Here is a 16,613-nt window from a genome sequence, read left to right as displayed (position 1 = left end):
TGATCCGAAGTTCTTCCAACTCCAGCTCCAGTTCCCTAACTCGGTCTTGGAGGAGCTGGAGATGGCAGCACTTCCTGCAGGTAAAATCAGCAGGGACACTAACGGCATCCCTCACCTCAAACATCCTGCAGGAGGAACACTGCACTCCCTTCCCTGCCATTCCTCTAACTTTCTACCAAGATCTGGCTAACAACTAAATTAAATTTTTATAAAAAATAATAATAATATAATAAAAATATGGTACTTACCTCAGACCAATGGGTTTTATTATTAGGTTAGAGGAGGAGGGCGGGTGGGAGACACTACACGTGTAGTGTCTCGGGTTTCCTCTCCACCAGAATTTATTGGTGAGTGTCTTCCCAGACGTCCGCGGGTCGACTTCCTGATCCCGCCTAAAAAACTAATTTAAAAAAAAAAAAGAAAAATTCTCAGCTCCTGCTGAAATTGACTAACCAGCCAGCTCCACTCCCGCCGAAATCGACTGGCCTGCCCCTGCAAAGAGAAGTGCTTTTAAAGGTTGACTTACCTCCCAGCAACCTCCTTCCGCAATGCTCCCGCTGAAATTGACTAACCAGCTGCTCTCACGCCACCGAAATCGACTGGCCTGCCCCTGCAAAGAGAAGTGCTTTTAAAGGTTGACTTACCTCCCAGCAACCTCCTTCCGCAATGCTCCCGCTGAAATTGACTAACCAGCTGCTCTCACGCCGCCGAAATCGACTGGCCTGCCCCTGCAAAGAGAAGTGCTTTTAAAGGTTGACTTACCTCCCAGCAACCTCCTTCCGCAATGCTCCCGCTGAAATTGACTAACCAGCTGCTCTCACGCCACCGAAATCGACTGGCCTGCCCCTGCAAAGAGAAGTGCTTTTAAAGGTTGACTTACCTCCCAGCAACCTCCTTCCGCAATGCTCCCGCTGAAATTGACTAACCAGCTGCTCTCACGCCACCGAAATCGACTGGCCTGCCCCTGCAAAGAGAAGTGCTTTTAAAGGTTGACTTACCTCCCAGCAACCTCCTTCCGCAATGCTCCCGCTGAAACTGACTAACCAGCTGCTCTCACGCCACCGAAATCGACTGGCCTGCCCCTGCAAAGAGAAGTGCTTTTAAAGGTTGACTTACCTCCCAGCAACCTCCTTCCGCAATGCGGTGTGTGTGTGTGTGTTTGTATGTGTGTGTGTATGTGTGTGTGTATCTGTGTGTGTGTGTGTGTGTATCTGTGTGTGTGTGTGTGTATATATGCTAACAACATCCAACTCCCATCCCTCTCCCTGGCAACTGTTTGCGTAACAAGTGTTATATCTCCGACCCCGATCTGACATTCTGAGTCCGTGGACATGATTCAATGAAAATGAAACCGTGTCCCGTGTCGAGTGTGTTTACCGGGTGTTTCCTGACACTGGCAGCGCCGAGGGCGTCTCCGCTATTAAACGGGACTCTGCGCCATTTTGGGGCCTCGCCGAGGCCATTGTTCCACCTGCCCCAGATGTTTCCACCTGCCCCAGATGTTTCCACCTGCCCCAGATGTTTCCACCTGCCCCAGATGTTTCCACCTGCCCCAGATGTTTCCACCTGCCCCAGATGTTTCCACCTGCCCCAGATGTTTCCGTGCTGAAACCTTGTGTCCCACTGTCCCTCTCCTAGATAATCCTGAACGATCGGACCGTCCGCCTCCAGCAGGACTTCCGCACCAGCGTCAACGTGGAGAATGCAGCCCACCCGTGCGTCATCAACCCCTGTGCCAACGGAGGCGCCTGCCGTCCCCACCACGATGCCTTCGAGTGCGACTGCCCCCTGGGCTTTGATGGGCTGCGCTGTCAGAACGGTAGGAAATCATCAGGGAAAGTATGACTGAGATGAGAAGAGGATCAGGAGGAGGCCATTGTCTCCCTCTAGCTCATCCCAGCAACAATGGGAACGCGGGCAATTTGCAACTCCAGTAACCTGCTTCAACAGGAGGTTGTACAGCCTTAACGTTCAGTTGAACAATCGCAACCAGGATCTTTATTACCGCACAGAAAGAGGCCATTCAGCCCACCAGGTTCATGCTGGCCCTCTGTAGAACTATTCAGTCAGTTTCAATGTCACTTTCTATCCCCATCACTCTGCAAGTTTATTACCCTCAAGTCGCTGTGTCAAAAAAAAACCTTCCTCCGCACATCCTCCTCACAACTCTTGCCCAAAACCTTAAATCTGTGATGCCCTCATCCTTATACCAGTGTCCATCTCAACTAAACCTGTCATAACCTCGAGCAAATCTCCCCCTCAATCTCCGCTGCTCCCAGGTGACCACCCTCGGGCTCTCCAACCCTTACCTTGTAACCAAAACACTCCCAACGCCGGACCCACTCCTCCGCACCCTCTCAAGGACCCTCACGTCCTTCCGAAAGTGCCGGGACCGGACTCCAGCTGTGGTCTAACCATAACTTCATAAAGTTCGAGAAGCAAAGACAGAAGACATTAACCCCCTCACCCCCCCCCCCCCATCCCCCAACGAGAGGGGACTTGATCGAGGTTCCCAGAATCATGTGGGGTCTGGAGTCACATGTAGGCCAGACCGGGTAAGGACGGCAGATTTCCTTTCCTAAAGGACATTAGTGAACCAGATGGGTTTTTACGGCAATCGAAGATCATTAGACTTTTAATTCCAGATTTGTATTGGGTTAAAATGTCACCATCCACCCTGGTGGGATTCGATCCCAGGTTCTCAGAGTCACCCTGGGTCTGTGGATTGCCACACCACCATTGACAATACAAGCAACGGCGATATGAGGAAAAACATTGTCACACAGCGAGTGGTTAGGATCCGGAATGTTCTGTCTGAGAGTGAGAGAGACAGATTCACACAGCGAGTGGTTAGGATCCGGAATGTTCTGTCTGAGAGTGAGAGAGACAGATTCACACAGCGAGTGGTTAGGATCCGGAATGTTCTGTCTGAGAGTGAGAGAGACAGATTCACACAGCGAGTGGTTAGGATCCGGAATGTTCTGTCTGAGAGTGAGAGAGACAGATTCACAGAGCGAGTGGTTAGGATCCGGAATGTTCTGTCTGAGAGTGAGAGAGACAGATTCACACAGCGAGTGGTTAGGATCCGGAATGTTCTGTCTGAGAGTGTGGTGGAGACAGATTCACACAGCGAGTGGTTAGGATCCGGAATGTTCTGTCTGAGAGTGAGAGAGACAGATTCACACAGCGAGTGGTTAGAATCCGGAATGTTCCATCTGAGAGTGAGAGAGACAGATTCACACAGCGAGTGGTTAGGATCCGGAATGTTCTGTCTGAGAGTGAGAGACAGATTCACACAGCGAGTGGTTAGAATCCGGAATGTTCCGTCTGAGAGTGTGAGACAGATTCACACAGCGAGTGGTTAGAATCCGGAATGTTCCGTCTGAGAGTGAGAGAGACAGATTCACACAGCGAGTGGTTAGGATCCGGAATGTTCTGTCTGAGAGTGAGAGACAGATTCACACAGCGAGTGGTTAGAATCCGGAATGTTCCGTCTGAGAGTGTGAGACAGATTCACACAGCGAATGGTTAGGATCCGGAATGTTCTGTCTGAGAGTGAGAGACAGATTCACACAGCGAGTGGATAGAATCCGGAATGTTCCGTCTGAGAGTGAGAGAGACAGATTCACACAGCGAGTGGTTAGGATCCGGAATGTTCTGTCTGAGAGTGAGAGAGACAGATTCACACAGCGAATGGTTAGGATCCGGAATGTTCTGTCTGAGAGTGAGAGAGACAGATTCACACAGCGAGTGGTTAGGATCCGGAATGTTCTGTCTGAGAGTGAGAGAGACAGATTCACACAGCGAGTGGTTAGGATCCGGAATGTTCTGTCTGAGAGTGTGGTGGAGACAGATTCACACAGCGAGTGGTTAGGATCCGGAATGTTCTGTCTGAGAGTGTGGTGGAGACAGATTCACACAGCGAGTGGTTGGGATCCGGAATGTTCTGTCTGAGAGTGTGGCGGGGGCAGATTCAATCGTGTCAGTCAGAGTGGATTGGATAATGATGTGAAAAATTAAAGTGTGCAGAGTTACGGGGAGAAGTTGGCTTAATGGCACCAAAGTGAATTTCTCTTTCAGAGAGCTAGCAAGGACACACTGGCCCTGAATGGCCTCCTGTGCTGTAACCTTTTGTGACTGTAGATCCCACCTCGCCACCCTCATAGTTTAACGTGTACGATGTGAACTCTCGGTCGCTAACAACCTCTCTTGTGTTCTCTCTTTTGCATTGTGCGGGCTGCAGAATGTAGGAATGACTGTCTCAACAGTAAGTAACTCCAGGATCCATGCTGCTGTCCTATAGCTGGAATTCCGAGTCGTGTTTGTCAATGGGTAGCCGCTCAGTCAATGAAGCCAGATAAAGGCCACCGTTGGCTTCACAGCTGGCACGACAAGCGATCCGACCTCACCGAAGGTCAGCCAACCAGGCGGGCCCTGGAAATGGGTCAGGCTGAATCCGTGGAGGGGTCGGTGGGCCGTGGCTTTCCGCCTCCGCTGCGGAGGGGGTTTGAGGCAGGCCAGCTCATAGGTCCGTGACCCCCCCCCCCCCCCAGCCGGACCGGAAGATCCGACAGCAGGCGGGGCTGGAAGATCCCGGGGGGTTTCAGGCTGAGATGAACAAACCCAGCTTCTCCAATCTCTCTGCATAACCGGGTCCCCCCCCGTCCCCCCCCCCCCCCCCTCGCCCCCGGTACAACTCTGGTAAATCTCCTCCGAACCTGCCACTCGGCATCGATTGACATCCTCCCTGAAGGCCTGGACCGGGCAACCCCACTGTGGCCTCGATGTGGTTTGACTCCCTTGTTTAGTTTGGGCCCTTTTTCTAAAGCGAAGGATCTGTCTGCTTTCCCAACCCTCGGAGCAACAGGCCCTGACATTGGTCAGTGATTTGTGGTGTTCGCCCCCCTCAACCTCCTCCGCTCCTGGTCTTGCTGCACCTTTTGTTACTGTCCCCCTAGAGGGAGCCTTGCTCTGCATCGGGCCTTTGCTCTGCTCAAGGCCAGCAATAGAGCACTTGCATCGTGGCTAAGCATTATGGGTGAGCAGGCCTCCATTGCTGAGACCAGAGGCAGTTGGGGGACCTGATTGACTGGCAGCAATAAATACAGGAGCAGGCCCCCCCCACAACAACTCGAGCCTGCCCTGCCATTCGATCAGGTCATTGTTACTCTGCCTCTGCTGGTGTCACCCTGAATTCTCCTCTCAGATAAACGCTTACCAATCTCAGTTCAGAAATTTTCAATAGACCCCCGGCATCGAGGGTTTTGTTTTGAGGGGGAGAGAGTTCCCGATTTCCACTCTCCTCCAAGTGAAGAATCGCTCCCTGACACCATCTGGCGTTAATTTTAAGGTTCCGCCCCCTTGTTTGTGGTCTCCGTCAGAGGAAATAATTTCTCTCCCTCTGCCCAACGAACTGATTCAAACATCGGAAACTAGGGGCGGCACACGGTGGCACAGTGGGTTAGCACTGCTGCCTCACAGCGGCAGGAACCCGGGTTCAATTCCGGCCTTGGGTCACTGCCTGCGCGGAGTCTGCACATTCGCCCCGTGTCTGCGTGGGTTAACTCCGGGTGCTCCGGTTTCCTCCCACGGCCCAAAGACGTGCAGGTTCGGTGGGCTGTCCGTGATCCATTGCCCCTTCGTACCCTGCGATGTGCAGCTTCGGTGGGGTTGGGGGGAGCGGGCCGAGGTAGGAGGCTCTGTTCTATTCTATAACCTCGATCAGATTATCCCGGACTCGAGGCCTAGAAACTGGCTTTGTCTAACCTTCCCTCACAGTTTAACCCACCGAGCCTGCATCCTGGAGAGGGTGAGGATGGGGGAGGAAGGGCTTGGAGAGGGGGGGGGGGGGGGGGGAGAGTTTGGGGTGAGGGGTAAGTGCGGAGCTGGGAGAGACAGAGAGAGAGGAAGAGCAGGCAAAGGGCAGAGGAGATGGGATGGGGGGGCGGGGGGGGGGGGGGGACTTTACGCTGACCAGTGTTCATCCAGAGTTAATGCTCTGCTCCCCTGGTGAGTGAGGCATTCTGAATTTCAGACGAGAAGAGGGCCGGGTACAGCTCAATAAGAGTTTGACTCTCTGTGGGTAAGGCTCCTGGTGTGAGCTTAGGCTGCCCTCTGGAGGCCTGTGTGCAAATTGCAGATAATCACTCTGAGCTTCTTCCTCTGTTTTCAGCTCTAACAGAATCCATTGAAACTCCACAGTTCATTGGGCGCAGCTACCTCACCTACGACCATCCAAACTTCCTGAAGCGGTAAGTGTCCCATGCCAAAACACCGGTGACCCCCTCTCGGTACGTACCAGCCTTGTCTCAGCACTTTCGTCTTCGAGCCAGAACTCCATCAATCCCATCCCATTCCAAAGCATTTGGATGGTTTATATACATAGAATCATGGAATTTACAGTGCAGAAGGAGGCCATTCGGCCCGTCGAGTCTGCACCAGCCCTAGGAAAGAGCACCTCGCCCAAGCCCACACTTCCACCCTATCCCCGTAACCCCACCCAACCTTTTTGGACACTAAGGGCAATTTATCATGGCCAATCCACCTAACCTGCACATCTTTGGACTGTGGGAGGAAACCGGAGCACCCGGAGGAAACCCACGCAGACACGGGGAGGAAGTGCAGACTCCGCACAGACAGTGACCCAAGCCGGGGATCGAACCTGGGACCCTGGATCTGTGAATCAACGGTCCTAACCACTGTGCTACCGCGCTGCCCCAATACAGAATAACAAATATCCAGGAGTGAGTTGCAGGCTTGAATCCAATTAGTGGTCTAGAATCATGGAACCGTTGCCTCCCAGAAGGAGGCCATTCAACCCATGGTGCCTGTGCTTGTTCAGTGAAGGCTCTACCTGATCCCTGGCACTTTGAAAACAGGCTCTCGGAGAGCAGATGCAGCTAATTGATTAGAGAGCGAACTTAAACTCATTTTCAGAAGCTAGAACCTGTTGTCTTTCAGAAGGTATAAACACAGAACTTGCCCGCTGCTGCTTCAAGTGCACAGAATGTAAAGGAGGGAGTTTGCTGAGGGAGGGAGTTTGCTGAGGGAGGGAGTTTGCTGAGGGAGGGAGTTTGCTGAGGGAGGGAGTTTGCTGAAGGAGGGGGTTTGCTGAAGGAGGGGGTTTGCTGAAGGAGGGGGTTTGGTGAGGGAGGGAGTTTGCTGAGAAGGGAGTTTGCTGAAGGAGGGGGTTTGCTGAAGGAGGGGGTTTGCTGAAGGAGGGGGTTTGGTGAGGGAGGGAGTTTGCTGAGGGAGGGAGTTTGCTGAGGGAGGGAGTTTGATGAGGGAGGGAGTTTGATGAGGGAGAGAGTTTGATGAGGGAGGGAGTTTGCTGAGGCAGGGAGTTTGCTGAGGGAGGGAGTTTGATGAGGGAGGGAGTATGATGAGGGAGAGAGTTTGATGAGGGAGAGGGTTTGATGAGGGAGAGAGTTTGATGAGGGAGGGAGTTTGATGAGGGAGGGAGTTTGCTGAGGCAGAGAGTTTGCTGAGGGAGGGAGTTTGATGAGGGAGAGAGTTTGATGAGGGAGAGGGTTTGATGAGGGAGAGAGTTTGATGAGGGAGGGAGTTTGATGAGGGAGGGAGTTTGCTGAGGCAGGGAGTTTGCTGAGGGAGGGAGTTTGATGAGGGAGGGAGTTTGATGAGGGAGAGAGTTTGATGAGGGAGAGAGTTTGATGAGGGAGGGAGTTTGATGAGGGAGGGAGTTTGCTGAGGGAGGGAGTTTGCTGAGGGAGGGAGTTTGCTGAGGGAGGGGGTTTGATGAGGGAGGGAGTTTGGTGAGGGAGGGAGTTTGATGAGGGAGAGAGTTTGATGAGGGAGGGAGTTTGCTGAGGCAGGGAGTTTGCTGAGGGAGGGAGTTTGATGAGGGAGGGAGTTTGATGAGGGAGAGAGTTTGATGAGGGAGAGGGTTTGATGAGGGAGAGAGTTTGATGAGGGAGGGAGTTTGATGAGGGAGGGAGTTTGCTGAGGCAGGGAGTTTGCTGAGGGAGGGAGTTTGATGAGGGAGAGAGTTTGATGAGGGAGAGGGTTTGATGAGGGAGAGAGTTTGATGAGGGAGGGAGTTTGCTGAGGCAGGGAGTTTGCTGAGGGAGGGAGTTTGATGAGGGAGGGAGTTTGATGAGGGAGAGAGTTTGATGAGGGAGAGAGTTTGATGAGGGAGGGAGTTTGATGAGGGAGGGAGTTTGCTGAGGGAGGGAGTTTGCTGAGGGAGGGAGTTTGCTGAGGGAGGGGGTTTGATGAGGGAGGGAGTTTGGTGAAGTGGGGAGTTTGATGAGGGAGGGAGTTTGATGAGGGAGGGAGTTTGATGAGGGAGGGAGTTTGATGAGGGAGGGAGTTTGCTGAGGGAGGGAGTTTGATGAGGGAGGGGGTTTGCTGAGGGAGGGAGTTTACTGAGGGAGGGAGTTTGATGAGGGAGGGAGTTTGATGAAGGAGGGAGTTTGCTGAGGGAGGGGGTTTGATGAGGGAGGGAGTTTGATGAGGGAGGGGGTTTGATGAGAGAGGGAGTTTGATGAGGGAGGGAGGTTTTGTTGAAGGAGGTAGTTTGGTGAAGGAGGGAGTTTGATGAGGGAGGGAGTTTGCTGAGGGAGGGAGTTTGATGAGGGAGGGAGTTTGCTGAGGGAGGGAGTTTGATGAGGGAGGGAGTTTGATGAGGGAGAGAGTTTGATGAGGGAGGGAGTTTGATGAGGGAGGGAGTTTGATGAGGGAGGGAGTTTGCTGAGGCAGGGAGTTTGCTGAGGGAGGGAGTTTGATGAGGGAGGGAGTTTGATGAGGGAGAGAGTTTGATGAGGGAGGGAGTTTGCTGAGGGAGGGAGTTTGATGAGGGAGGGAGTTTGATGAGGGAGGGAGTTTGCTGAGGGAGGGAGTTTGGTGAAGTGGGGAGTTTGATGAGGGAGGGAGTTTGATGAGGGAGAGAGTTTGCTGAGGGAGGGAGTTTGCTGAGGGAGGGAGTTTGCTGAGGGAGGGAGTTTGCTGAGGGAGGGAGTTTGCTGAGGGAGGGAGTTTGATGAGGGAGGGAGTTTGCTGAGGGAGGGAGTTTGCTGAGGGAGGGAGTTTGGTGAAGTGGGGAGTTTGATGAGGGAGGGAGTTTGGTGAGGGAGGGAGTTTGGTGAGGGAGGGAGTTTGCTGAGGGAGAGAGTTTGGTGAGTGAGGTAGTTTGATGAGGGAGGGAGTTTGGTGAGGGAGGGAGTTTGCTGAGTGAGGGAGTTTGCTGAGTGAGGGAGTTTGCTGAGGGAGGGAGTTTGCTTAGGGAGGGAGATTGATGAGGGAGAGAGTTTGATGAGGGAGAGAGTTTGATGAGGGAGGGAGTTTGATGAGGGAGGGAGTTTGATGAGGGAGAGAGTTTGAAGAGGGAGAGAGTTTGATGAGGGAGAGAGTTTGATGAGGGAGAGAGTTTGATGAGGGAGGGAGGTTTTGTTGAAGGAGGTAGTTTGGTGAAGTGGGGAGTTTGATGAGGGAGGGAGTTTGCTGAAGTAGGGAGTTTGCTGAGGGAGGGAGTTTACTGAGGGAGGGAGTTTGCTGAGGGAGGGAGTTCACTGAGGGAGGGAGTTTGCTGAAGGAGGGAGTTTGCTGAGGGAGGGAGTTTGATGAGGGAGGGTGTTTGATGAGGGAGGGAGTTTAATGAGAGAGGGAGTTTGGTGAAGTGGGAAGTTTGCTGAGGGAGCGAGTTTGCTGAGGGAGGGAGTTTGCTGAGGGAGGAAGTTTGCTGAGGGAGGGAGTTTGATGAGGGAGGGGGTTTGCTTATGGAGGGAGTTTACTGAGGGAGGGAGTTTGATGTGGGAGGGAGTTTGATGAAGGAGGGAGTTTTCTGAGGGTGGGGGTTTGATGAGGGAGGGAGTTTGATGAGAGAGGGAGTTTGCTGAGGGAGGGAGTTTGCTGAGGGAGGGAGTTTGCTGAGGGAGGGAGTTTGATGAGGGAGAGAGTTTGATGAGGAAGAGAGTTTGATGAGGGAGGGAGTTTGCTGAGGGAGGGAGTTTGATGAGGGAGGGAGTTTGATGAGGGAGGGAGTTTGCTGAGGGAGGGAGTTTGGTGAAGTGGGGAGTTTGATGAGGGAGGGAGTTTGATGAGGGAGAGAGTTTGCTGAGGGAGGGAGTTTGCTGAGGGAGGGAGTTTGCTGAGGGAGGGAGTTTGGTGAGGGAGGGAGTTTGGTGAGGGAGGGAGTTTGATGAGAGAGGGAGTTTGATGAGGGAGGGAGTTTGATGAGGGAGGGAGTTTGGTGAGGGAGGGAGTTTGATGAGAGAGGGAGTTTGGTGAAGTGGGGAGTTTGGTGAAGTGGGGAGTTTGGTGAAGTGGGGAGTTTGGTGAGGGAGGGAGTTTGGTGAGGGAGGGAGTTTGGTGAAGGGGGGAGTTTGGTGAAGTGGGGAGTTTGATGAGGGAGGGAGTTTGCTGAGGGAGAGAGTTTGCTGAGGGAGAGAGTTTGCTGAGGGAGGGAGTTTGGTGAGGGAGGGAGTTTGATGAGGGAGGGAGTTTGATGAGGGAGGGAGTTTGATGAGGGAGAGAGTTTGATGAGGGAGGGAGTTTGGTGAAGGGGGGAGTTTGGTGAAGTGGGGAGTTTGCTGAGGGAGGGAGTTTGATGAGGGAGGGAGTTTGCTGAGGGAGGGAGTTTGATGAAGTGGGGAGTTTGATCACGGAGGGAGTTTGATGAGGGAGGGAGTTTGATGAGGGAGGGGGTTTGCTGAGGGAGGGAGTTTGGTGAGGGAGGGAGTTTGGTGAGGGAGGGAGTTTGGTGAGGGAGGGAGTTTGATGAGAGAGGGAGTTTGGTGAAGTGGGGAGTTTGCTGAGGGAGGGAGTTTGCTGAGGGAGGGAGTTTGCTGAGGGAGGGAGTTTGATGAGGGAGGGAGTTTGATGAGGGAGGGAGTTTAATGAGGGAGAAAGTTTGATGAGAGAGCGAGTTTGATGAGGGAGGGAGTTTGATGAGAGAGGGCGTTTGATGAGAGAGGGAGTTTGGTGAAGTGGGGAGTTTGCTGAGGGAGGGAGTTTGCTGAGGGAGGGAGTTTGCTGAGGGAGGGAGTTTGATGAGGGAGGGAGTTTGATGAGGGAGGGGGTTTGCTGAGGGAGGGAGTTTACTGAGGGAGGGAGTTTGATGAGGGAGGGAGTTTGATGAAGGAGGGAGTTTGCTGAGGGAGGGGGTTTGATGAGGGAGGGAGTTTGATGAGAGAGGGAGTTTGCTGAGGGAGGGAGTTTGATGAGGGAGGGAGTTTGATGAGGGAGAGAGTTTGATGAGGGAGAGAGTTTGATGAGGGAGGGAGTTTGCTGTTGGAGGGAGTTTGATGAGGGAGGGAGTTTGATGAGGGAGGGAGTTTGCTGAGGGAGGGAGTTTGGTGAAGTGGGGAGTTTGATGAGGGAGGGAGTTTGATGAGGGAGGGAGTTTGATGAGGGAGAGAGTTTGCTGAGGGAGGGAGTTTGCTGAGGGAGGGTGTTTGCTGAGGGAGGGAGTTTGCTGAGGGAGGGAGTTTGGTGAGGGAGGGAGTTTGATGAGGGAGGGAGTTTGCTGAGAGGGAGTTTGGTGAAGTGGGGAGTTTGGTGAGGGAGGTAGATTGGTGAGGGAGGGAGTTTGGAGAGGGAGGGAGTTTGGTGAGGGAGGGAGTTTGGTGAGGGAGGGAGTTTGATGAGAGAGGGAATTTGGTGAGGGAGGGAGTTTGATGAGGGAGGGAGTTTAGTGAGGGAGGGAGTTTGATGAGAGAGGGAGTTTGGTGAGGGAGGGAGTTTGGTGAGGGAGGGAGTTTGGTGAGGGAGGGAGTTTGATGAGAGAGGGAGTTTGGTGAAGTGGGGAGTTTGGTGAAGTGGGGAGTTTGGTGAGGGAGGGAGTTTGGTGAGGGAGGGAGTTTGGTGAAGTGGGGAGTTTGATGAGGGAGGGAGTTTGATGAGGGAGAGAGTTTGCTGAGGGAGGGAGTTTGATGAGGGAGGGAGTTTGATGAGGGAGGGAGTTTGTTGAGGGAGGGAGTTTGATGAGGGAGAGAGTTTGATGAGGGAGGGAGTTTGATGAAGGAGGGAGTTTGATGAGGGAGGGAGTTTGCTGAGGGAGGGGGTTTGCTGAGGGAGGGAGTTTGCTGAGGGAGGGAGTTTGTTGAGGGAGGGAGTTTGGTGAAGGGGGGAGTTTGGTGAAGTGGGGAGTTTGCTGAGGGAGGGAGTTTGATGAGGGAGGGTGTTTGCGGAGGGAGGGAGTTTGGTGAAGTGGGGAGTTTGATCACGGAGGGAGTTTGATGAGGGAGGGAGTTTGATGAGGGAGGGGGTTTGCTGAGGGAGGGGGTTTGCTGAGGGAGGGAGTTTGGTGAGGGAGGGAGTTTGGTGAGGGAGGGAGTTTGGTGAGGGAGGGAGTTTGGTGAGGGAGGGAGTTTGATGAGAGAGGGAGTTTGGTGAGGGAGGGAGTTTGATGAGGGAGGGAGTTTGGTGAGGGAGGGAGTTTGATGAGAGAGGGAGTTTGGTGAGGGAGGGAGTTTGGTGAGGGAGGGAGTTTGGTGAGGGAGGGAGTTTGATGAGAGAGGGAGTTTGATGAGGGAGGGAGTTTGATGAGGGAGGGAGTTTGGTGAGGGAGGGAGTTTGATGAGAGAGGGAGTTTGGTGAAGTGGGGAGTTTGGAGAAGTGGGGAGTTTGGTGAGGGAGGGAGTTTGGTGAGGGAGGGAGTTTGGTGAAGGGGATTGTTTGGTGAAGTGGGGAGTTTGATGAGGGAGGGAGTTTGCTGAGGGAGGGAGTTTGATGAGGGAGGGAGTTTGATGAGGGAGGGAGTTTGACGAGGGAGGGAGTTTAATGATGGAGGGAGTTTGATGAGGGAGGGAGTTTGATGAGAGAGGGAGTTTGGTGAAGTGGGGAGTTTGGTGAGGGAGGGAGTTTGCTGAGGGAGGGAGTTTGATGAGGGAGGGAGTTTGCTGAGGGAGGGGGTTTGCTGAGGGAGGGAGTTTGGTGAAGTGGGGAGTTTGCTGAGGGAGGGAGTTTGGTGAGGGAGGGAGTTTGGTGAGGGAGGGAGTTTGGTGAGGGAGGGGCTTTGGTGAGGGAGGGAGTTTGGTGAGGGAGGGAGTTTGGTGAGGGAGGGAGTTTGCTGAGGGAGGGAGTTTGGTGAAGTGGGGAGTTTGATGAGGGAGGGAGTTTGGTGAGGGAGGGAGTTTGCTGAGGGAGAGAGTTTGGTGAGTGAGGGAGTTTGCTGAGGGAGGGAGTTTGCTGAGGGAGGGAGTTTGCTGAGGGAGGGAGTTTGCTGAGGGAGGGAGTTTGCTGAGGGAGGGGTTTTGATGAGGGAGGGAGTTTGATGAGGGAGAGAGTATGATGAGGGAGAGGGTTTGATGAGGGAGAGAGTTTGATGAGGGAGGGAGTTTGATGAGGGAGGGAGTTTGATGAGGGAGGGAGTTTGATGAGGGAGAGAGTTTGATGAGGGAGAGAGTTTGATGAGGGAGGGAGTTTGATGAGGGAGGGAGTTTGCTGAGGGAGGGAGTTTGCTGAGGGAGGGAGTTTGCTGAGGGAGGGGGTTTGATGAGGGAGGGAGTTTGGTGAGGGAGGGAGTTTGATGAGGGAGAGAGTTTGATGAGGGAGGGAGTTTGCTGAGGCAGGGAGTTTGCTGAGGGAGGGAGTTTGATGAGGGAGGGAGTTTGATGAGGGAGAGAGTTTGATGAGGGAGAGGGTTTGATGAGGGAGAGAGTTTGATGAGGGAGGGAGTTTGATGAGGGAGGGAGTTTGCTGAGGCAGGGAGTTTGCTGAGGGAGGGAGTTTGATGAGGGAGAGAGTTTGATGAGGGAGAGAGTTTGATGAGGGAGAGAGTTTGATGAGGGAGGGAGTTTGCTGAGGCAGGGAGTTTGCTGAGGGAGGGAGTTTGATGAGGGAGGGAGTTTGATGAGGGAGAGAGTTTGATGAGGGAGAGAGTTTGATGAGGGAGGGAGTTTGATGAGGGAGGGAGTTTGCTGAGGGAGGGAGTTTGCTGAGGGAGGGAGTTTGCTGAGGGAGGGGGTTTGATGAGGGAGGGAGTTTGGTGAAGTGGGGAGTTTGATGAGGGAGGGAGTTTGATGAGGGAGGGAGTTTGATGAGGGAGGGAGTTTGATGAGGGAGGGAGTTTGATGAGGGAGGGAGTTTGCTGAGGGAGGGAGTTTGATGAGGGAGGGGGTTTGCTGAGGGAGGGAGTTTACTGAGGGAGGGAGTTTGATGAGGGAGGGAGTTTGATGAAGGAGGGAGTTTGCTGAGGGAGGGGGTTTGATGAGGGAGGGAGTTTGATGAGGGAGGGGGTTTGATGAGAGAGGGAGTTTGATGAGGGAGGGAGGTTTTGTTGAAGGAGGTAGTTTGGTGAAGGAGGGAGTTTGATGAGGGAGGGAGTTTGCTGAGGGAGGGAGTTTGATGAGGGAGGGAGTTTGATGAGGGAGGGAGTTTGATGAGGGAGGGAGGGAGTTTGCTGAGGGAGGGAGTTTGCTGAGGGAGGGAGTTTGATGAGGGAGGGAGTTTGATGAGAGAGGGAGTTTGCTGAGGGAGGGAGTTTGCTGAGGGAGGGAGTTTGATGAGGGAGGGAGTTTGATGAGGGAGAGAGTTTGATGAGGGAGGGAGTTTGCTGAGGGAGGGAGTTTGATGAGGGAGGGAGTTTGATGAGGGAGGGAGTTTGCTGAGGGAGGGAGTTTGGTGAAGTGGGGAGTTTGATGAGGGAGGGAGTTTGATGAGGGAGAGAGTTTGCTGAGGGAGGGAGTTTGCTGAGGGAGGGAGTTTGCTGAGGGAGGGAGTTTGCTGAGGGAGGGAGTTTGCTGAGGGAGGGAGTTTGATGAGGGAGGGTGTTTGCTGAGGGAGGGAGTTTGCTGAGGGAGGGAGTTTGGTGAAGTGGGGAGTTTGATGAGGGAGGGAGTTTGGTGAGGGAGGGAGTTTGGTGAGGGAGGGAGTTTGCTGAGGGAGAGAGTTTGGTGAGTGAGGTAGTTTGATGAGGGAGGGAGTTTGGTGAGGGAGGGAGTTTGCTGAGTGAGGGAGTTTGCTGAGTGAGGGAGTTTGCTGAGGGAGGGAGTTTGCTTAGGGAGGGAGATTGATGAGGGAGAGAGTTTGATGAGGGAGAGAGTTTGATGAGGGAGGGAGTTTGATGAGGGAGGGAGTTTGATGAGGGAGAGAGTTTGAAGAGGGAGAGAGTTTGATGAGGGAGAGAGTTTGATGAGGGAGAGAGTTTGATGAGGGAGGGAGGTTTTGTTGAAGGAGGTAGTTTGGTGAAGTGGGGAGTTTGATGAGGGAGGGAGTTTGCTGAAGTAGGGAGTTTGCTGAGGGAGGGAGTTTACTGAGGGAGGGAGTTTGCTGAGGGAGGGAGTTCACTGAGGGAGGGAGTTTGCTGAAGGAGGGAGTTTGCTGAGGGAGGGAGTTTGATGAGGGAGGGTGTTTGATGAGGGAGGGAGTTTAATGAGGGAGAGAGTTTGAAGAGGGAGAGAGTTTGATGAGGGAGAGAGTTTGATGAGGGAGAGAGTTTGATGAGGGAGGGAGGTTTTGTTGAAGGAGGTAGTTTGGTGAAGTGGGGAGTTTGATGAGGGAGGGAGTTTGCTGAAGTAGGGAGTTTGCTGAGGGAGGGAGTTTACTGAGGGAGGGAGTTTGCTGAGGGAGGGAGTTCACTGAGGGAGGGAGTTTGCTGAAGGAGGGAGTTTGCTGAGGGAGGGAGTTTGATGAGGGAGGGAGTTTGATGAGAGAGGGAGTTTGGTGAAGTGGGAAGTTTGGTGAGGGAGCGAGTTTGCTGAGGGAGGGAGTTTGCTGAGGGAGGAAGTTTGCTGAGGGAGGGAGTTTGATGAGGGAGGGGGTTTGCTTATGGAGGGAGTTTACTGAGGGAGGGAGTTTGATGTGGGAGGGAGTTTGATGAAGGAGGGAGTTTTCTGAGGGTGGGGGTTTGATGAGGGAGGGAGTTTGATGAGAGAGGGAGTTTGCTGAGGGAGGGAGTTTGCTGAGGGAGGGAGTTTGCTGAGGGAGGGAGTTTGATGAGGGAGAGAGTTTGATGAGGAAGAGAGTTTGATGAGGGAGGGAGTTTGCTGAGGGAGGGAGTTTGATGAGGGAGGGAGTTTGATGAGGGAGGGAGTTTGCTGAGGGAGGGAGTTTGGTGAAGTGGGGAGTTTGATGAGGGAGGGAGTTTGATGAGGGAGAGAGTTTGCTGAGGGAGGGAGTTTGCTGAGGGAGGGAGTTTGCTGAGGGAGGGAGTTTGGTGAGGGAGGGAGTTTGGTGAGGGAGGGAGTTTGATGAGAGAGGGAGTTTGATGAGGGAGGGAGTTTGATGAGGGAGGGAGTTTGGTGAGGGAGGGAGTTTGATGAGAGAGGGAGTTTGGTGAAGTGGGGAGTTTGGTGAAGTGGGGAGTTTGGTGAAGTGGGGAGTTTGGTGAGGGAGGGAGTTTGGTGAGGGAGGGAGTTTGGTGAAGGGGGGAGTTTGGTGAAGTGGGGAGTTTGATGAGGGAGGGAGTTTGCTGAGGGAGAGAGTTTGCTGAGGGAGAGAGTTTGCTGAGGGAGGGAGTTTGGTGAGGGAGGGAGTTTGATGAGGGAGGGAGTTTGATGAGGGAGGGAGTTTGATGAGGGAGAGAGTTTGATGAGGGAGGGAGTTTGGTGAAGGGGGGAGTTTGGTGAAGTGGGGAGTTTGCTGAGGGAGGGAGTTTGATGAGGGAGGGAGTTTGCTGAGGGAGGGAGTTTGATGAAGTGGGGAGTTTGATCACG

General features: G+C 53.5%; 1 protein-coding gene across 1 annotated transcript in view; it reads left to right on the top strand.

Moving 5' to 3' along the window:
* Positions 1-16,613, top strand: part of egflam (EGF-like, fibronectin type III and laminin G domains) — a 260,696-nt gene that overhangs the window by 159,925 nt on the left and 84,158 nt on the right. Inside the window, exons 19-21 of the mRNA XM_072517542.1 lie at positions 1,639-1,819; positions 4,244-4,267; positions 6,173-6,251. Coding sequence (XP_072373643.1) covers positions 1,639-1,819; positions 4,244-4,267; positions 6,173-6,251 — 284 coding nt within the window. The remainder of the gene's footprint in view (positions 1-1,638; positions 1,820-4,243; positions 4,268-6,172; positions 6,252-16,613) is intronic.

Source organism: Scyliorhinus torazame, chromosome 9, assembly GCF_047496885.1.
Source record: "Scyliorhinus torazame isolate Kashiwa2021f chromosome 9, sScyTor2.1, whole genome shotgun sequence".
NCBI lineage: Eukaryota > Metazoa > Chordata > Chondrichthyes > Carcharhiniformes > Scyliorhinidae > Scyliorhinus > Scyliorhinus torazame.
Note: the sequence above shows the minus strand (reverse complement) of the source record. Positions and strands in the feature narration are given on the sequence as shown.